This window comes from Salvelinus fontinalis, chromosome 36, assembly GCF_029448725.1.
Source record: "Salvelinus fontinalis isolate EN_2023a chromosome 36, ASM2944872v1, whole genome shotgun sequence".
Taxonomy (NCBI): Eukaryota; Metazoa; Chordata; class Actinopteri; order Salmoniformes; family Salmonidae; genus Salvelinus; species Salvelinus fontinalis.
Window position 1 is genome coordinate 7096986 of NC_074700.1, and position 21975 is coordinate 7118960.

At 42.7% G+C, this 21975-nt stretch overlaps 1 protein-coding gene across 2 annotated transcripts in view; it reads right to left on the reverse strand.

The window, feature by feature from the left end:
• Positions 1–2116: 2116 nt before the first annotated feature.
• The window catches only part of rap1gds1 (RAP1, GTP-GDP dissociation stimulator 1), a 53391-nt gene continuing 33532 nt past the window's right edge, over positions 2117–21975 (reverse strand). For both annotated transcript variants that reach the window (XM_055900510.1, XM_055900511.1), the window contains 9 exons: positions 21815–21940; positions 15789–15932; positions 9610–9741; positions 8633–8767; positions 8134–8259; positions 7164–7303; positions 4690–4816; positions 4049–4177; positions 2117–3856 (listed from right to left, as the gene is read on the reverse strand). In XM_055900510.1, coding sequence (XP_055756485.1) covers positions 3729–3856; positions 4049–4177; positions 4690–4816; positions 7164–7303; positions 8134–8259; positions 8633–8767; positions 9610–9741; positions 15789–15932; positions 21815–21940 — 1187 coding nt within the window. In that variant the 3' untranslated portion in view covers positions 2117–3728. The remainder of the gene's footprint in view (positions 3857–4048; positions 4178–4689; positions 4817–7163; positions 7304–8133; positions 8260–8632; positions 8768–9609; positions 9742–15788; positions 15933–21814; positions 21941–21975) is intronic.

The window sequence follows — 21975 nt, forward strand, 5'->3', positions numbered from 1 at the left end:
ATTTGTAATTTTTTAAACTGCATTGTTTGTTAGGGTCTTGTAAGTAAGCATTTCACTGTAAGGTCTACACCTGTTGTATTCTGCGCATGTGACTAATACAATTTGATTTAATTTCATTAGAAACGGTGACATACAGTTGAAGTCGGAAGTTTACATACACTTTAGCCAATTACATTTAAACTCAGTTTCACAATTCCTGAAATTTAATCCTAGTAAAAATAACCTGTTTTAGGTCAGTTAGGATCAGCACTTTATTTTAAGAATGTGGAATAAATAATAATAGTAGAGAGAATGATTTATTTCAGCTTTTATTTCTTTCATCACATTCCCAGTGGGTCAGAAGTTTACATACACTCAATTAGTATTTGGTAGCATTGCCTTTAAATTGTTTAACTTGGGTCAAACGTTTCCGGGTAGCTTTCCACAAGCTTCCCACAATAAGTTGGATGAATTTTGGCCCGTTCCTCCTGACAGAGCTGGTTGAACTGAGTCAGGTTTGTAGGCCTCCTTGCTCGCACAAACTTTCTCAGTTCTGCCTACAAATTTTCCATAGGATTGAGGTCAGGGCTTTGTGATGGTCACTCCAATACCTTGACTTTGTTGTCCTTAAGCCATTTTGCCACAACTTTGGAAGTATGCTTGGGGGTCATTGTCCATTTGGAAGAACCATTTGCGACCAAGCTTTAACTTCCTGACTGATGTTTTGCTTCAATATATCCACATAATTTTCCATCTTCATGATGCCATCTATTTTGTGAAGTGCACAAGTCCCTCCTGCAGCAAAGCACCCCCCACAACATGAGGCTGCCACCCGTGCTTCACGGTTGGGATGGTATTATTCGGCTTGCAAGCCTCCCCCTTTTTCCTCCAAACATAACAATGGTCATAATGGCCAAACAGCTCTATTTTTGTTTCATCAGACCAGAGGACATTTCTCCAAAAAGTACAATCTTTGTCCCCATGTGCAGTTGCAAACCACAGTCTGTCTTTTTTATGGCTGTTTTGGAGCGGTGGCTTCTTCCTTGCTGAGCGGCCTTTCAGGTTATGTCAATATAGGACTCACTTCACTGTGGATATAGATACTTTTGTACCGGTTTCCTCCAGCATCTTCACAAGGTCCTTTGCTGTTGTTCTGCGATTGATTTGCACTTTTTGCACCAAAGTACGTTCATCTCTAGGAGACAGAAGGAACACGTCCCCTTCCTGAGCGGTATGACGGCTGCGTGGTCCCATGGTGTTTATACTTGCGTACAATTGTTTGTACAGATGAACATGGTACCTTCAGGTGTTTGGAAATTGGTCCCAAGGATGAACCAGACTTCTGGAGGTCTACAATTTTTTTCTGAGGTCTTGGCTGATTTCTTTTGATTTTTCCATGTCAAGCAAAGAGGCACTCAGTTTGAAGGTAGGCCTTGAAATACATCCACAGGTACACCTTCAATTGACTCAAATGATGCCAATTAGCCTATCAGAAGCTTCTAAAGCTATGGCATAATTTTCTGGAATTTTCCAAGCTGTTTACATACACTAAGTTGACTGTGCCTTTAAACTTCTGACTCACTGGAATTGTGATACAGTGAATTATAAGTGAAATAACCTGTCTAAACAATTTTTGGAAAAATGAATTGTGTCATGCACAAAGTAGATGTCCTAACCGACTTGCCAAAACTATAGTTTGTTAACAAGAAGTTTGTGGAGTGGTTGAAAAACGAGTTTTAATGACTCCAACCTAAGTGTATGTAAACTTCCGACTTCAACTGTAGGTGTTAATCTGATCAATGGACATTTCATCACCACTGTCAAAACTACTAATGTATGCCATAATTATCAAAGGGCCTTAAAGCCTGGCATGTGAAGATAGATTCCATTCTAGATGGGGCTCCTGCTTACCCCTACCTAGTTGTCCCAGATCCATGAAGAGGAGTGAACTAGGATAGATGGGAGGGGGCAACCTTTTGAAATGGAATGCAGCCTAGGTGACACCATAGATCAGAAAACCCCGTTTGACACACAATGAATGAAACATGATTAGAGCGGCTTTTGAATAATACGAAAAAGACTTCCCCCTCTTTTTAATATATCAACAGGCAGTACAAACTCTAGGAACAACAAATAATACATTATCGCCAGCAATCATCTTTAATTATCTGTTCGAGTTACAATCTTCCAAATGTACAACTCAATGACATTTACAACAAATATTTATGTTTATAATATCGTAATGCAGTTACTTGGTGGTTACATCTTGATTGGATTGTGTCTTTGTAAGGTTACAAATCTGATAAATTACCATTCATACCTGACAAAGAACAAAGTGCCGATAATAAACAAATAATTTATAATAAAAAAAATGCCTATGTCACCAGACGGTGCCTAATGCAGTATCCAACATGCTGGAATGTGCATGTTCTCGATACTTCGAGTGGGAGAGAAACCATCACACATGCAAACTAAGAACTGGCAGGGAGAAACCATAGAGCAGTACCACAAGTCGACAGGGGAGTGTGTCCCCAGACTTTCCCATTCTGACAGGCTTATGGGGGGGGGGGGGGGGTAGTGTTCAATAACTTAGGAACCACTTAATATGATACAGGAATCTTCTGAAATGTGCAGCACTACCCCATTGGTCCCCGACTCATGATAAAAGCAACAAATCCAGACAGTATATACCTGGTATGGCTGACTGCTTCACTGTACACACCCAGAGACAAGGGAGTGAGCGATTGGGTTCTTCTGGAGGTTCTAACTTCTAACGTACGCATGATTTCCTCCATGTCTGAGGACGCTCAGGTGGGCACTTGTATGTGCTAGTGGAGCTCTAGCCTGGGGTATGTTCAGTTGGGGATGAAACGTTCACAACATTACAGATAAAAATGTAACAGAGTCAACACCATACCCTATTCTACTTGACATATCTGTTCTACATGATATATTTATTATATATTCTGTAACGATTCACCATTCTAAACATTCCCCTGATATAACAGTAAGGTTGTTTGGGACAATAAGTCAGGTTTAGTTGGGTTTGTATGAAAGTGAAAGGGAAGAGAGAGGATTGAGTGGGATTATCAAGCAAACTCCTTTCAAATGCCAGTTTAAGTACAAACATGTTTGAACACTATTCTCTGTAAGATTTGCCCAGGGCTGTGGTTTTGGGTACGTGACAGGTTCAAAATGAACACGGATACACCATCAACTGGACTAAAACATGCACGTCGACTTCAATTCGGGCTGGTACTCAAGCTAACATGGGACACGGAAGTAAGAACACAGCAAAGATGCATGGCTGCTAAATTTGTTTTCAAACCACCTAACTCAAACAGTTTTTTTTTTTGGTTCTTTTGTATGTTTTTATTTTTTTTAACATTATCGGCGAGTTAATGAAGTGAACGGGTATCACAGCTATGGTCATCATAAAAAGTGTTCTCTCTTTGTATGTTTATCTATTGCGAAACGAAAAGGCTGTACTGGCGCCTTGTTTTTTTAATATGGATGGAGCTGCTGCTTGGAGCGGAGTATGAATGCGCGGGGGGGGGGGGGGGGGGGGGTAGTTAACTGGAACAGCTGACTGTTAACAGGTGGACAGGGACAGGATACCTTGGCACGTGACGATGGGAAACACACAGAGGGAGGAAGGTTCTGTAGAAAGGAATGGGAGCCAGGGATTGGATATGAGGCAGGCATTGGGGGTCGTTGGGGGGGGGGGGATTGTGGGAGTTAAAAGTCCTTTAGCTCTGTGCCGTTAGCCTCTGCTCTGTGAGCGACGCCTGGTGGGACACCGTTTTGTTCTCGTGCGACCGCAGCTTGGAGACCACGTCGATGAAGGCCAGCCCCTGCACTTCTTTATGGAGAGGCTCTGGAGGAGGGTGAGAGAAGAACAGGTCCCATGCAGAAGAGTCTTTAAAGGGAGCACAAATCTAAACCATAATTCAATACCGCTATGTCCATACTAGTATACTACTCTGTGCAATGCCCTAGTTTGGATATTGGCGCAAAAGCTGCGTCTTATTTCTTCTAAGTGGCTGATTCAAAATGGCCGGCTTTTTACCTGAACCCATGACCGCACAGATGATGACCATGGAGTTGTATTTGACCTCTGGCGCACTCATTTCGTCTGACAGCAGCTTGTAGAGCACCTGTACCAGGCCAGCCCCAACAAAGTCCTTTTCGGCCCCCACTGAAACCATGACAAACACACTGTGTGACCAATTATTTTGTACAATTGTTTAAATGCATTCCAATGCACCATCAGAGTCAATGCTTTGCCTCTTAGAAAAAGGGTGTGTATTGAGCACACTAACAAAAGCTTCAACAGTGAAATATATTTATACAGCACTTTCACTAGGTCCCAAATTGCTTTGCATTGTGTGGTTCTTCTAACCCGCCCTGTACATCCTCAAACTACTTTCATTTTATTCTAGCGATGCAATAAATCGGGTCATGTTCAGTAAGCATGGGGATAGAAAAGATTTTGAAACGGAGTAAGACAGGGAAGTGCTACCTGATCTTGTCCGGAAACAGTTACTTTCTTGTTTCAAAACATTTTAGTACAGTGTGCCCTACTAAACACAACCCAGGCACTGTTAAAGAAAGTGCTACCAATCCGGCCCTTACTATACCATGTGGCTAACACAGTAGTTAGAATTTGGCTGCACTGTGACATCATGACCCTGACCCCCTGACTCTTACCCAGGTCCAACCCGGCGATGAGGCCCAGAGCCACCAGCGCCTCGTTCTGCATGATCATGTGTTCACTCGTCGCCATGACTACTAAATGCTTCACTCCTGCCCCCTGGATGACTGTTTTTACAACGTCCTGAAAACACAAACAAATACATTTCAAAAATGGGGGCACAACTCTAAATCAGGGGAAGCCAACCCTCATCCTGGATGTAGATTCTGGGTGTGCAGGGTTGTGCTCCAGTCATGCACTGACACACCTGCCGTTACTAATCCCGCTGCTCATCAGGAGCTGAAATCAGGTGTTAGAGCACGATAGGAACAAAAACCTGCACACCCAGTAACTTTCCAAGAGGGTAGGCCACTTAGGCCAGTCCACCTCCACTCTAAATAATATAGGACTCTTCTGTACAGTGCACTTGTAGGACCTACAGTTGAAGTCAGATGTTTACATACACCTTAGCCAAATACATTTCAACTCAGTTTTTCACAATTCCTGACATTTAATCCTAGTACAAATTCCCTGTTTTAGGTCAGTTAGGATCACCACTATTTTAAGAATGTGAAATGTCAGAATAATACTAGAGAGAATGATTTCTTTCATCTTTTATTTCTTTCATCACATTCCCAGTGGGTCAGAAGTTTACATACACTCAATTAGTATTTGGTAGAATTGCCTTTAAATTGTTTAACTTGGGTCAAACATTTCAGGTAGCCTTCTACAAGCTTCCCACAATAAGTTGGGTGAATTCTGGGCCATTCCTCCTGACAGAGCTGGTGTAACTGAGTCAGGCTTATAGGCCTCCTTGCTTGCACACGCTTTTTCAGTTCTGCCCACAAATTTTCTACAGGGCTTTGGGATTGCCACTCCAATACATTGACTTTGTTGTCCTTAAACCATTTTGCCACAACTTTGGAATTATGTTTGGGGGTTATTGTCTATTTGGAAGACCCATTTGCGACCAAGCTTTAACTTCCTGACTGATGTCTTGAGATGTTGCTTCAATATATCCACATAATTTTCTTTCCTCACGAAGCCATCTATTTTGTGAAGTGCACCAGTCCCTCCTGCAGCAAAGCACCCCCACAACATGATGCTGCCACCCCTGTGCCTCACGGTTGGGATGGTGTACTGCGGCTTGCAAGCCTCCCCCTTTTTCCTCCAAACAAAACAATGGTCATTATGGCCAAACAATAATTTCTGTTTCATGGAGGACATTTCTCCAAATAGTACGATCTTTGTCCCCATGTGCAGTTGCAAACCGTAGTCTGGCTTTTTTATGGCGGTTTTGGAGCAGTGGCTTCTTCCTTGCTGAGCGGCCTTTCAGGTTATGTCGATATAGGACTCGTTTTACTGTGGATATAGATACTTTTGTACCCATTTGCTGTTGTTCTGGGATTGATTTGCACTTTTCGCACCAAAGCACATTCATCTCTAGGAGACAGAACGCGGTATGGCAGCTGCGTGGTCCCATGGTGTTTATACTTGCGTACAATTGTTTGATGAACAGATGAATGTGGTACCTTCAGGCGTTTGGAAATTGCTCCCAAGGATGAACCAGACGGAGGTCTACAATTTTTTTTCTGAGGTCTTGGCTGATTTCTTCCAATTGACTCAAATTATGTCAATTAGCCTATCAGAAGCTTCTAAAGCCTTAACATAATTTTCTGGAATTTTCCAAGCTGTTTAAAGGCACAGTCAACTTAGTGTATGCAAACTTCCAACCCACTGGAATTGTGATACAGTGAAATAATCTGTCTGTAAATAATTGTTGGAAAAATTAATTGTGTCATGCATAAAGTAGATGTCCTAACCGACTTGCCAAAACTATAGTTTGTTAACAAGAAATTTTTGGAGTAGTTGAAAAACAAGTTTGAATGACTCCAACCTAAGTGTATGTATACTTCTGACTTCAACTGTACATCTCTGGTGCTTCCACAGGGTTCTATTCTATCTAGCGATCTGCAAATAGGACAGAAACGTTTAGAGCCTGGAGTTCATAAATCTACAGTCTAAGAATGAGACAACCAGAGTCTGAGGTGCCCCCGAGTCATTCTCCTCAGATGAGGGACCGGGTAGGAAATGTAGCAGAACTGACAACACTGTCTCTGGGCGTGAGTCAACAAGGAACACCGTATATGAGGAAGAGTTAGAACATGACTCCCACCTCAGTTGTTCTGTTCCCTTGATGAATGATGTAACAAAGCATGGATTGGATTTTGAGCTGAGAGTTAGATTAGTAAAGACAAGCTAGCTGATACCTTTGATTAAAATATAGCTGATAACATATACATTCAGTGTGTGTGTGTATGCAGTTCAGATATGGGTCAGGATGTAATCTGTGATGGCAGCCAGCCACAGATGGTGTGTTTTCATGGCAGCCAGCCACAGATGGTGTGTTTTCATGGCAGCCGGCCACAGATGGTGTGTTTTCATGGCAGCCGGCCACAGATGGTGTGTTTTCATGGCAGCCGGCCCTAACCTTTGACTTGCTGTGGCGGATGAGGGCTGAGAGCAGCCTATTGGACTCTCCCATGACCCCTGCGTGGTCCTTGGCCTCACACCACTCTACCAGACGCTCCACCAGCTTCCCATTGGTCCCCAGCTGGTCTGCCGCATCCGCTGGGGGATGGGGGGGGGGGGGACACACAATAACAGGTAATGCTTTATTTCACAGCTCTATACCATTGGTAGCTTTCTGGTATATAAACTAGAATTACTTGGTTCATAATTATTATTATACTTGGTAACTTGAAAATACACCAAAAAAAAAATGTGTCACTTCTTGGTAACAATTGGCACTTTCTAGTATTTGGTCTAATGAATCCCTGAACTCCAGAGAGGAAGAAGTAGAAGAAAAAACCCTCTCATAATGACATGGTCAGAAAAAGGGCACGCGTTAGTCCTATCACCTCGAGTAGACTGCTATTCTAACACCCTGTCAACTGTCTGCATCGCACGGTCACACTCCGTTTCATAGCAATTCAATCAAAGATGGATGCCATCGATATCCATGTCACTCTGGATCTAACTGGTTTGCACTTGGCCTTGCCCGGTCCTCCCCAACCCAACCCCTTCTTGGTCAAGATTCAACAACATTTGACAGAAACGTATCGTATTCCGAGGCTCTTTTGTGGGAGTACTTTCCTATCCAACTTTCTGCTGAATAAAAAAAATACATACTGGTCCATTTAAGGATAAAAAGTGAGGTACAGAACGGTTCATGGTTAGTGCATCATAAGGAAGGAATTCTAGCCTCTATTTTGGAAAAGGTTGCTATATATATTTATGGGTGGAAACATTCACACCTTTCACTGATAGTGGTAAATTTGAAGGAGGGTGAGGCACTGAAGACGGAGGGCGAGGCACAGTCCGATGGTTTATGGCATCATTAGGAAGGTGTTCTACAGTGCGTTATAGATGTTGTAAATGTGCTATAAAAGGTGTTCTACCTTGAGTGTCGATGAGCATGCGTAACGTGCCCAGCAGTTTGAACTGGACAGGAGGCATCTCTGACGGGAGGAACTTCAACACCGTATCTGACACACCTGCCGACAGCATCTTAGCCTTGTTCACCACTGAAGGGACAGGAGAAGAAGAATAAACAAAGATGAAACATGTTAAATAAATCAATGCATAAATAAATACATACATTCAAACAATTCAGCTCTAAGCTGCCAATGCAGTACACCATGAAAATACACTTTGTAACTATTGTATTCAACCAGTATTAACCAATTAAGGCTCAAAGAAAGAACAACTTCTAGTCAAAGTGCTGCTCCTGTACTTGTTTGCAGTTACATTTGCCAAGACCTACCCCCCACCCACAGATAACAAACGAGTGCAGGGGAAGCACTTGGAACAGGAAATGAATGTTGAAGAATTGCCTATGAGTCATACACAACATTGACAGTATACTCAATCAGGCTTGGAATGCCTTGGGAGTCTCACCAGGTATGGCCAGGTTGCGCAGGGCGCTGAGCGCGGCGTGCTGCACGGTGACGTTGCCCTCGTCCACGTGGCGATCCAGCAGCTCCAGCAGCTTCTGAACGATGCCTGATTCCACCATGTGGATGCAGTTCCCATCTGGGGGAGAAATCATCATTACATTATTAGGTCATTACTTAACCCACTGCTCAGTAAAAGCTATGGGCTGTGCAGGCATTTGCTCCCACCATGCTCTAACATATCTGTTTCCACAAATCAAAGTTCTGAAGAACCCCTATCCCCAGATCTAAAAAGGACTGGATAGGTGTTAGGAGGAGAATGTTCCAATGCCATTTCCCTCTGACCGTAATTTTACCTTCATCGTTTGATAGAAAAACAGGTTACATGCAGATTATTCTCTTCACATCCATGTACGGAATAAATCATTAGGGAGGCTATAATAAGGACTTTTATTTATCAGGGTGAATGTTTGAAGTCCGCCTGGATGCAGGATTCGCTGACACGGGACGAAACGCTGTGGTTTAGATGAGTAATGATATGGAATGACTAATGGCCGGGCCTGTGATCTATATTCAGCGCACTGAGGCGGCAGGTTTTATTAGGGGGAAAACTGATCTAGAAGACATCTGAGAGAATGTGGAGAGATGTGCCGAATGCTGATTAACTGTTCTACATGACAGAGAAGCATTTCTACAATCTGAGTGTTGTGCCGATTCGCTATTCTACTACACAGAAAAGTGTCTGTTCTACACATTCTGTTCTATACATTTCTACAGTATCGGAACGTTCTGTGAAGTCACACCCCATGTAACGTGACCCAGATTGTGGTCAGTATTAACGCCACCCAAGGGGAGTTTTATCCTGAATAACACCCTTTTTGGTTCAATCTGTTACCATAGGCAATGTGTACCCTCCATAGAAATAGAATGGTCTAAAGGGCTTTGTCCCTTCTATTAACTGTATTTCTATAGCCTCCTCACCGTTGCGCGCAAAGTTGGCGATGGCCAGTGCCCCAGCCAGCTGCAGCTGGTGGTTGTGGGATGGCACCCAGGACAGGACCCTCTGGAACACACTGCCCTTGCCCCCCTCAAACAGCTTCTGCATGGACTCATCTGAGGAGAGAGGTGGGGAGAGGCAGTCAATACAAACACCCACCTACTGCAGCAGTAAAATGACAAAGCAGTTATTTATTAAACAGAAAAGCATAAAAAAAGACCACGCGTGTGCACGAACACACAGAAACACAAATAAGCATGTATGTTTTGGTCAGAAAAGGTTACAGGAGAAATGTCCTCCTTAGCTTCAGTATAAATGAAAGTGGATAGGAAGAATAAGTAGTCTAGGAGAATGCTATGGAAACCAGATGATGATATCGAGGCCTCTAAACGCACCGAGATCTACAACCACATTCTCCCTCACATTCGGTTGTCATAAAATATTCACAAATGGATTCACAATGTATTCTCCACCACTCTGCTCTAAGTAAGGCTGAGAGTCGATCTGAAGATTTACTCATCACAATACCATCTTATTCGCCGTCATATCTGTCTTTTCCCAACCTGCTCTTTCTTCCTACCCTATTCTTATTCCCTCTCACACTCTATTTCCTCCCGTCTATCAGTTGGCCTGAGGGGAACGGTTTCCATGCACATGCTTGAAACCCAGTCAAAGCAACCACAGCACAGAGGGTCAGTACATAGATCTAGGAGTTTTTAATCTAGGTTTGAATCGTAGGCACTGAATCATCCTTATCGAAGACATGTTTATGTTGCAGTTGAGATGTGATGGTAGCATTTTATTGCGTCGGCAGGACAGAGCGGCTGCATCCGGGAAGACCAGGGGGTTGGGTATGTGTCTCTTTGTTAACAACAGCTGGTGGGCGATCTCTAATATTAAGGAAATCTCAAGGTTCTGCTCGCCTGAGTTGGAATACCTAATGATAACATGCAGACCATACTATTAACCAAGAGAGTTTCCATCTATATTTTTCCTAGCTGTCTATTTACCACCACAAACCGATGCTGGCACTAAGACCGCACTCAACGAGCTGTATTGAGCTATAAGCAAACAAGACAATGCTCATCCAGAGGCCGCACTCCTAGTGGCCGGTGATTTTAATGCAGGAAACCTGAAATCCGTTTTAGTTCATTTCTAACATCATGTCACCTGTGCAACTAGAGGGGAAAAAACTCTAGATCATCTTTACTCCACACACAGAGACGCATACAAGCTCTCCCTCACCGTCCATCTGGCAAATCTGACCAGAACTCTATCCTGAGTGGCGCAGTGGTCTAAAGCACTGCATCTCAGTGCTAGAGGCGTCACTACAGACAACCTGGTTCGAATCCAGGCTGTATCACAACCAGCTGTGCTTAGGAGTCCCATAGGGTGGCGCAAAATTGGCTCAGCGTCGTCGGGGTTTGGCCGGGGTAAGCCGTCATTGTAAAGAAGAATTTGTTCTTCACCAACTTGTCTAGTTAAATAAAGGTTAAAAATTGATTCCTGCTTACAAGCAAAAATTCAAACAGTAAGTACCAGTGACACGCTCAATACAGAAGTGGTCAGATGAAGCTAAGCAACAGGACTGTTTTGCTAGCACAGACTGGAAAATGTACCGGGATTCATTCAATGGCATTGAAGAGTTTACCACATCAGTCATCGGATTCATTAATAAGTGCGTCGACGACGTCATCCCCACAGTGACCATACGTATATAGTGCATTAGGAAAGTATTCAGACCCCTTCTCCACATTTTGTTACGTTATAGCCTTATTCTAAAATGTATTAAATAAATGTTTTTCCTCAACAATACCCCATAATGACAAAGCGAAAACAGGATTTTTGAAATTTTTGCAAATTAAATATTAAACAGAAATACCTTATTTACATAAGTATTCTGACTTTTTGCTATGAGACTAAAATTGTTTCTACAACTTGGAGTCCACCTGTGGTAAATTCAATTGATTGGACATGATTTGGAAAGGCACACACCTGTCTATATAAGGTTCCACAGTTGACAGCGCATGTCAGTGCAAAAACCAAGCCATGAGGTCGAAGAAATTGTCCATAGAGCTCCGAGACAGGATTGTGTCGAAGCACAGATCTGGGAAGCGTACCAAAATATGTCTGCAGCATTAAAGGTCCCCAAGATGTTAGAAGTTTGGAACCACCAATACTCTTCTAAGAGCTGGCCGCCCGACCAAACTGAGCAATGGGGGGAGAAGGGCCATGGTCTGAGAAGTGACCAAGAACCCGATGGTCACTCTGACAGAGGTCCGTTGTGGAGATGGGAGAACCTTCCAGAAGGACATCCATCTCTGCAGCACTCCACCAATCAGGCCTTTATGGTAGAGTTGTCAGACTCAAGCCACTCCTCAGTAAAAGGGTCACGACAGCCCGCTTGGAGTTTGCCAAAAAACACCTAAAGGACACAGACCATGAGAAACAAGATTCTCTGGTCTTATGAAACCAAGATTTAACTCTTTGGCCTGAATGCCAAGCATCAAATCTAGAGGAAACCTGAAACCATCCCTACGGTGAAGCATGGTGGTGGCAGCATCATGCTGTGGGGATGTTTGTCAGCGGCAGGGCCTGGGAGACAAGCCTGGATCGAGGGAAAGATGAACGGAGCAAAGTACAAAGAGATCCTTGATGAAAACCTGCTCCAGAGCACTCAGGACCTCAGACTGGGGCGAAGGCTCACCTTCCAACAGGACAACGACCCTAAGCACACAGCCAAGACAATGCATAAGTGGCTTCGGGACAAGTCTCTGAATGTCCTTGAGTGACCCAGCCAGAGCCCAGACTTGAACCCGACCGAACATCTCTGGAAAGACCTGAAAATAGCTGTGCAGCATGCTCCCCATCCTCCAACCTGACAGAGCTTGAGAGGATCTGCAAAGAAAAATGGGAGAAACTCCCCAAATACAGATGTGCCAAGCTTGTAGCGTCAGACCCAAGAAGACTCAAGGCTGTAAACACTGCCAAAGGTGCTTCAACAGAGTACGGAGTAAATGGTCTGAATACTTGTGTAAATGTGATACGTTTTTACAAATTTTTGCAAATTCATAAAAAATATGTTTTTGCTTTGTCATTATGGGGTATTGTGTGTAGATTGATGAGGGGGAAAAAAATTTGCAATCAATTTTAGAATAAGGCTGTAACGCAATATGCGGAAAAAGCCAAGTTATCTGAATACTTTCTGAATGCACTATATATCCCAACCAGAAGCCATGGATTACAGGTAACATCTACACTGAGCTAAAGGCTAGAGCTGCTGCTTTCAAGGAGCGGGGCACAAATCCAGACTCTTAAAAGAAATCCCGCTACAACCTCCGACGAACCATCACAGGCAAAGCGCCATTACAGGACTAAGATCGAATCCTACTAAACCGTCTCTGACACTCGTCAGATGTGGCAGGGCTTGCAAACTATCACGAATTACAAAGGGACACCCAGCCGAGAGCTGCCCAGTGATGCGAGCCTATCAGGTAAGCTAATTGCCATCAATGCTCACTTCAAGGCAAGCAACACTGAACCATTCGTGAGAGCACCAGCTGTTCCGGATGACTGTGATCACTCTCCATAGCCAATATGAGTAAGACCTTTTAACAGGTTAACATTCACACAGATTACCAGGATATGTACTCCGAGCATGCGCTGACCAGCTAGCTAGTATGACATTTTCAACCTCTCCCTGACCCAGTCTGTAATACCTACACGTTTCAAGCAAACCACCAGAGTCCCTGTGCCCAAGAATGCAAAGGTAATCCGTCTAAATGACTACCGCCCCGTAGCACTCACATCTGTATCCATAAAATGCTTTGAAAGGCTAGTCATGGCTCACATCAACACAAGCATCCCAGAAACCCTGGACCCACTCCAATTCGTTTACTGCCCCAAGAGATCCACAGATGACCCAATCTCTATTGAACGCCACACTTCCCTTTCCCACTTGGACAAAAGGAACACCTATGTGCGAATGCTGTTCATTGACTACTGCTCAGCCAGTGTTCATGACCATAGTGCCCTCCAAGCTCATCACTAAGCTAAGGACCCTGGACTTCCTGACGGGCCATCCCCAGGTTGTGAGGGTAGGCAACGACACATCCGACACATCCGCCTCGCTGACCCTCAACGCGGGGGCACGTGCGCTTAGTCCCCTCCTGTACTCCCTGTTCACCCACAACTGCACGGCCATGCACGACTCCAACACCATCACTAAGTTTGCCGACGACACGACGGTGGTAGGCCTGGTCACCCATGACGAGTAGTGTATATTTTTATTGCTTTTTAACTCTGCATTGTTGGAAATGGGTTCGTAAGTAAGCATTTCACAGTAAAATCTACACCTGTTGTATTCGGCGCATGTGACCAATACATTTTTATTTGGTTCAGAGCCTTAATTTGGCCTTAGTTTAAGTGTTCGCACATCCATGAGCCTCTCTCTGTGTGTGTGTGTGTGTGTGTGTGTGTGTGTGTGTGTGTGTGTGTGTGTGTGTGTGTACAGTTGAAGACGGAAGTTCACATACACTTAGGTTGGAGTGATTAAAACTAATTTTAACCACTCCACAAATTTCTTGTTAATAAACTATAGTTTTGGCAAGTCGGTAAGGACATCTACTTTATGCATGACACATGTAATTCTTCCAACAATTGTTTACAGACAGATTATTTCACTGTATCACAATTCCAGTGGGTCAGAAGTTTACATACACTAAGTTGACTGTGCTTTTTAACAGCTTGGAAAATTCCAGAAAATTATGTCATGGGTTTAGAAGCTTCTGATAGGCTAATTGACATCATTTGAGTCAATTGGAGGTTTACCTGTGGATGTATTTCAAGGCCTACCTTCAAACTCAGTGCCTCTTTGCTTGACATCATGGAAAAATCAAAACGAAGTCAGCCAAGACTTCAGAAACAAAATTGTAGACCTCCACAAGTCTGGTTCATCCCTTGGGACCAATTTCCAAACGCCTGAAAGTACCACGTTCATCTGTGCAAACAATAGTACGTAGGTATAAACACCATGGGACCACGCAGCCGTCATACCGCTCAGGAAGGAGACGCTTTCTGTCTCCTAGAGATGAACGTACTTTGGTGCAAAAAGTACAAATCAATCCCAGAACAACAGCAAAGGACGTTGTGAAGAAGCTGGAGGAAACAGGTACAAAGTGATCTATATCCACAGTAAAACGAGTCCTATATCCACATAACCTGAAAGGCCTCTCAGCAAGGAAGAAGCCACTGCTCCAAAACCGCCATAAAAAAGTTTGCAACTGCACATGGGGACAAAGATCATACTTTTTGGAGAAATGTCCTCTGGTCTGATGAAACAAAAATTGAACTGTTTGGCCATAATGCCCATCGTTATGTTCGGAGGAAAAAGGGGGAGGCTTGCAAGCCGAATAATACCATCCCAACCGTGAAGCACGGGGGTGAAAGCATCATGTTGTGGGGGTGCTTTGCTGCAAGAGGGACTGGTGCACATCACAAAATCGATATCATCAGGGAGGAAAATTATGTGGATATATTGAAGCAACATCTCAAGACATCAGTCAGGAAGTTAAAGCTTGGTCGCAAATGGGTCTTCCAAATGGACAATGACCCCAAGCATACTTCCAAAGTTGTGGCAAAATGGCTTAAGGACAACAAAGTCAAGGTATTGGAGTGGCCATCACAAAGCCCTGTCAGGAGGAATGGGACAAAATTCACCCAAATTATTGTGGGAAGCTTGTGGAAGGCTACCCGAAACGTTTGACCCAAGTTCAACAATTTAAAGGCAATGCTACCAAATACTAATTGAGTGTATGTAAACTTCTCACCCACTGGGAATGTGATCAAAGAAATATAAGCTTAAATAAAATCATTCTCTACTATTATTCTGACATTTCACATTCTTAAAATAAAGTGGTGATCCATAACTGACCTAAGACAGGGAATTTTTACTCGTATTAAATGTCAGGAATTGTGAAAAACTGAGTTTAAATGTATTTGGCTAAGGTGTATGTAAACTTCCGACTTCAACTGTATGCATGAATGTATGGTTGAAGTCGGAAGTTTACATACACCTTAGCCAAATACATTTAAACTCAGTTTTTCACAATTCCTGACATTTAATCCTAATAAAAATTCCCAACTGTATGTGTGTTTGTAGTACCTCCCAGCAGCAGCAGCACCATGAGGTCGGAGGCTGTTTTGAGCTGCGCCACATCCTCCTCCCGCACTCCGTCCACTGTGTGAACTACCACATCTAACAGACACTCCACCAGGCCGGCCTCCACCAACTGCAGCTTGATCACATCTGAGAGACAGAAAAGCGAGAGAGAGAGAGACAGACAGAAATTCAGTTACGCAGAATTAACAATGCCATAGTTTATCCTATGGTGAGAACGAGCACCGCCTGGTCATGCATGCTGTGAAAAGATGCCAAGTCAGCAGTTTATCAACAACTTGTGACACACACAGCATCTCTCCCACAGACACACGCCAGGTTTGTTTATACACCCCGCTCATTTATGACATACATCATTGTCCGTTTTTTTTCCGGGAAAGGTACAACTAAAATCAACTATTTCAGAAGCTTTGTGCATTTCTTGTTGGCTAATCTTCAACAGTTGCCATTCATCCGGCAACGGATGACTCCCATTGAAAAAGCATTGGCTTCATCCGAAATTCTCCGACACAAAATCCCAGTGTGCAGACAGTCTTTTCTTTTTTAGGATGCATGCCTTACTTGTGATGTTTACTTTGTGATTATTACTTTTTCGGACCCAATTCCACTTCCCCTGCTCGAGTGGCAAAGGGTCCAGACATAGGTGCATGGCTATAGTCTACTCTGCACTGGGGGTAATCATTATGAAACATCATGTTTTGTCTTCGTTTTGTTTTTCAAAAGTGTATGTGAGTCATGAGACTGGTAGTAGCACCCTTGGTGTTCCTTATAAGGCAGTACACATCTCAACTGTAACATAAACATGTCTTAGATGATGAAGATGTGCGAGTACATGTATATATGATTCAAACCTCGATACAAATGGTGATTGATGCACTGGCCTATTGTGCTGTGCCATCTAAGGAATAACCTTACAAGGCAGTATTACTATGTAAGGAACGTCAGTCGTTCCTGGCAGGAAGCCCAAGTGAGAAACAGGAGGGAGGTATAGACGACAGTTGGTTCATCAAGACATGCAGGGTAAACGTCATTACAACAACATCCATTTCATTTGTTTACATTTACATTTACATTTAAGTCATTTAGCAGACGCTCTTATCCAGAGCGACTTACAAATTGGTGCATTCACCTTATGATATCCAGTGGAACAACCACTTTACAATAGTGCATCTAACTCTTTTAAGGGGGGGGGGGGGGGTTAGAAGGATTACTTTATCCTATCCTAGGAAATTTGTTCAAATTTGTTCAAATACTGGTTGTATTTGTTCAAATACTGGTTGAATGCAGTCAACTCAAGAACATGGATATGGACTGGAAGTCCTGGCTCACTCAAGGAATCCCAATAAACATCTGGGGAAAAGTGTTTTGAATGACCTATTTATAACCTAAATTGGAACGCAGTGGCTGTACAGTAACATGCTATACATGATGTCCGAGCTCTGGGTCTTCATTTCACAGCTCTGCATGGGTTTCGACTGACAGCCGTTCTGAACTTTGAGCACCACGCGCAAAGTTGCCTCATCCCTCCCGCTAATTGGGTAACTTTTGCAAATGTTTTGTTGTCTGAGTGAGGGAATTGCTGTAAATTACGAGGACTTGATGCATTTTGAAAGATGAGACGTTGAGGATAATAAATACAGCTTTGAATACTGCTATCATGGTTATGCATATGCTTTCCATAATTCTTCTGTAAGAAACCTTACAGTTTAGCTCTATCCATATACGCCAATTAAACTGAAATTGCGGGTGTCAAGGTCATATAAAATAGCAAGCTGTTACTTGAATTTCTTGAAACGCTTCACTGTGTGTTTGTTTTTCTGTTGTTGTGTTCATCCTGTTGAGGTGTGGGGTAGAGGCCTTCACGGGTCCCAAAAAATTTGAAAGAAGAGAGAGAAAAAGAGAGAGAGAGAAAGATATATATATATATATATCTTTCTCTCTCTAAGACCCTTTCTGAATGGACCAGAAGACAACTAAACCCATTCCGTATAAATCCGGTAGGTTCAATCTTTAAGCTACTTTATTAACCAGAACTGATAAGACCTGGGGGAGGGGAAGTAGTGAGAGGTGATGCTCTAGCAGGAGTTGTGCGGTGTCTGTAGGCTACTGTGAGTGTAAGCAAGTGACATGGTGAGCAGGGAGGAGGGAGAGGCCAACAACAACAAGCCACATGTGCCACTCTTGTGAAATTCAAGAACAGAATCTCTCACACACACACACACGGACCCCGGATCGTGTGTTGAGTATTCAGGTGGATCGGCTAAATAATGTTAATGCTTCACTTGTGGGCGTAGGCCTTGGTGAATTCTTTCTTGGACTAATGTGTTTGTAAAGCCCAAAGAAGACACTTGAGGAAATTGAAATAAAATGGTACAGAATGTACCCTTAATTAGTAGTTTATAATACTTCTTATTTACATTGACCCATGTATATTAAAGGCCTATATCATAACATTGTTCAATATTTATATAAATTAATTAGCAACAGTCTTGGAGCAATCTACAATCTCTGGCCCCACCCTACATGACACAGAAATGAAGTGCTTATTTCACACAAATTACTTGGTTCCGTTGTCACCCACAAAACAAGGGTTCACTTATAACTGAGCCTATTCCTCATACAGCAGTATTGTCAAAGATAGGAGAGAAGGATACAGGGTTCATACAGGGTTTAAATCAGGCGGTGTCAAAGGCCTGAAAAAATGGACAGACTCCAGCCACCCAAGCCATTCATCAGACTGCTAAATAGCCAGACTGTTACAGTAAATAGTCAATTAATGGTACGCCATCTATCTGCACTGACCCTACGCACACTCACTAGACATTATAAATACACACTGACATAACAAACACACATATTACACACTTTTACACTCATCATTTGCTGCTTCTACACTGTTGTTTATTTTACTCTTATTATCTATCCTGATGTCTAGTCACTATAGCCTGCCTTCATGTACAGTTGAAGTCGGAAGTTTACATACACCGTAGCCAAATACATTTAAACTCAGTTTTCCACAATTCCTGACATTTAATCCTAGTAGAAATTCCGTCTTAGGTCAGTTAGGATCACCACTTTATTTTAAGAATGTGAAATGCCAGAATAATAGTAGAGAGAACGATTTATTTCAGCTTTTATTTTGTTCACCACATTCCCAGTGGGTCAGAAGTTTACATACACTCAATTAGTATTTGGTATTTTGGTAGCCTTTAAATTGTTTAACTTGGCTCAAACTTTTTGGACAAGCTTCCCACAATAAGTTGGATGTATTTTGGCCCATTCCTCCTGACAGAGCTGGTGTAACTGAGTCAGGTTTCTAGGCCTTGCTCGCACACGCCTTTTCAGTTCTGCCCTCAAATTTTCTATAGGATTGAGGTCAGGGCTTTGTGATGGTCACTCCAATACCTTGACTGTTGTCCTTAAGCCATTTTGCCACAACTTTGGAAGTATGTTTGGGGTCATTGTCCATTTGGAAGACTCATTCGCGACCAAGCTTTAACTTCCTGACTGATGTCTTGAGATGTTGCTTCAATATATCCACATAATTTTCCTTCCTTATGATGCCATCTATTTTGTGAAGTACATCAGGCCCTCCTGCAGCAAAGCACCCCCACAACATGATGCTGCCATCCCCGTGCTTTACGGTTGGGATGGTGTTCTTCGGCTTGCAAGCGTCCCCGTTTTTCCTCCAAACATAACGATGGTCATTATGGCCAAAGAGTTCTATTTTTGTTTCATCAGACCAGAGGACATTTTTAAATGTATTTCTCCAAACAGTCCAATCTTCGTCCCCATGTGCAGTTGCAAACCGTAGTCTGGCGGTTTTATGGCGGTTTTGGAGCGGTGGCTTCTTCCATGCTGACTGGCCATTCAGGTTATGTCGATATAGGACTTGTTTTACTGTGGATATAGATACTTTTGTACCTGTTTCCTCCAGCATATTCACAAGGTCCTTTGCTATTGATTTGCACTGTTTGCATCAAAATACGTTCATCTCTAGGAGACAGAACGCGTTTCCTTCCTGAGCGGTATGACGGCTGCGTGGTCCCATGGACTTGCGTACAATTGTTTGTACAGATGAACGTGGTACCTTCTGTCATTTGGATATTACTCCCAAGGATGAACCAGACTTCTGGAGGTCTATTTTTTATTTTATTCCCTGTATTTCTATTTTATTTTTAAACTCTGCATTGTTGGGAACGGCTCGTAAGCAAGCATTTCACGATAAAGTCCACACCAGTTGTATTCGGCACATGTGACAATTAAAATTGGATTTGAATGAAGGGAGAAAGAGATTAAAATATGTTTGAGTCTAGGATTGTGTTGTGTGTGTGCATGTGGCAGAGAGAGGGATAGAGAGAACCAGAGAGAGAGAGAGAGCGAGAGAGACTTTTCTCTGGAGTAAAGTTAAGTAGGATGTTGTCTAGGAGACTGGCAGAATGGGAGAATCCACTGTGCTGCCCAGAATGATAACAACAGTCAGTGAGTCTCTCTCACACACACACTGTATCACACTATCCTTCTCCCCCACCCACACACACTATTCCAAGCATGCTCTTTTTTTGTGCTAAAAACAGCTGACACATTTTCACATTTTCATACAGCAGCCTCAGCCGGGCAGCTGACAGCTGACAGCTAAGGATGCGCGTGCCGATTCACTCCAATGATCAGTTACCAAGGCCACAGGTGACTCCACATAATGTAGTCCCGAGTCCCGTGAGTGAGAATTCAGAGGAAAATACGCAGTTGGAAATACAGTCAACTGGTAACCGTAATTCTCCCTTTAAATGATCCTCATATAATTCAATAAAATCACTCTGCATACGCACTGAAGCCAGGATATGTTTTTACTTGGTTTTAGGCACTGACCCAATATTGCAGTGGTGGCTATATTTCATTTGCTGTGTGACTTCAACAACGGTAGTTTCCTCGCCAAACTGTGACTTCAACTAATTCATTATTCATTTCTGACAAAGGGGAGTTAAAAAATCTGAACTAGATCATTTCTAATGTGCATGCACGCCCCACACACACACCACTGTTTCTGTATGCTTATTTGACGTGTAATCATGGCTACTGTAAATGGACATATGGATGCAATCATTTGCAATGCTAATTCGACAACATCAAAACACTCAATAATCCAGTACTATATTCCTGTACCCCAACTAGGTTTGTGCGGAATACCGTACACTGGGGTATTTTGAAATGACGGTATTAAAAATCATATCTACATTAATACATTCATTACGGATAATCCTGAATGAATGGTGAATAATGATGAGTGAGAAAGTTAGATCATACACCGCAGACATGCTAACCTCTCACGATTACCAATAACACTCAACACTTTCTCAGTCATCATTATTCACCATTCATTCAGGATTATACACAATCATGGTAGCATCCACATGAATGTAGAAGTGTTTAGAAACATGTTCTATTCTTATTGACAATAAAAGTGACGCCAAAAAGACAATAAATCATTTACTATTCATTTCAATTGGTCACAAACTAATCTGAAACAGAACCAAAAGGAACTGAAACCAAAATGAGTCACACGCTTGATGTAATCACTGCGTGTTAGGAATATGGGACCAAACACTGAACTTCTGACTACTTTATTTATAATAATCTTTATGGGTGTCAATCATTTTGAGAAAGATTCTGTTTAGCATGTTAGGTAAAATATAAATTGTTAAACAAAATCTATTTCTCTGAGAAACTAATTGTATTAGTATAAAATAATATAATTTCCCCAGATTTCTTGGGCATACAGTATAGCTCAGTATTTACATTTGTTATTTTATACAGTTATTATTGCTTAAGGGTGTCAATCATTTCAGACCCCACTGCACTTACACAGTATGACATCACATTCCCCTGACAACAGAATGTGGATCGGAAAATAATTTCCGCCTACTGTATTATATGTTGACATTTGATAATTGTAACCCGACTTGCCCGTCTTAATCACCTCTGTAGGGATAAATAAAGTTGTATTGAATTACCGTTCTCAGCGAGTGGAGCCAGGACCTCAAAGATCATCTCCTTCTTCTCGTGCTCCGCTTGCCTCCGGAACAGACGCACCAGCTCCTCGGCGATGTTCGTGGAGGCAAACTGTTCCTTACTGGACTCTGCAGAGGGAAGAAAAAGTTCAATCAAGATGACA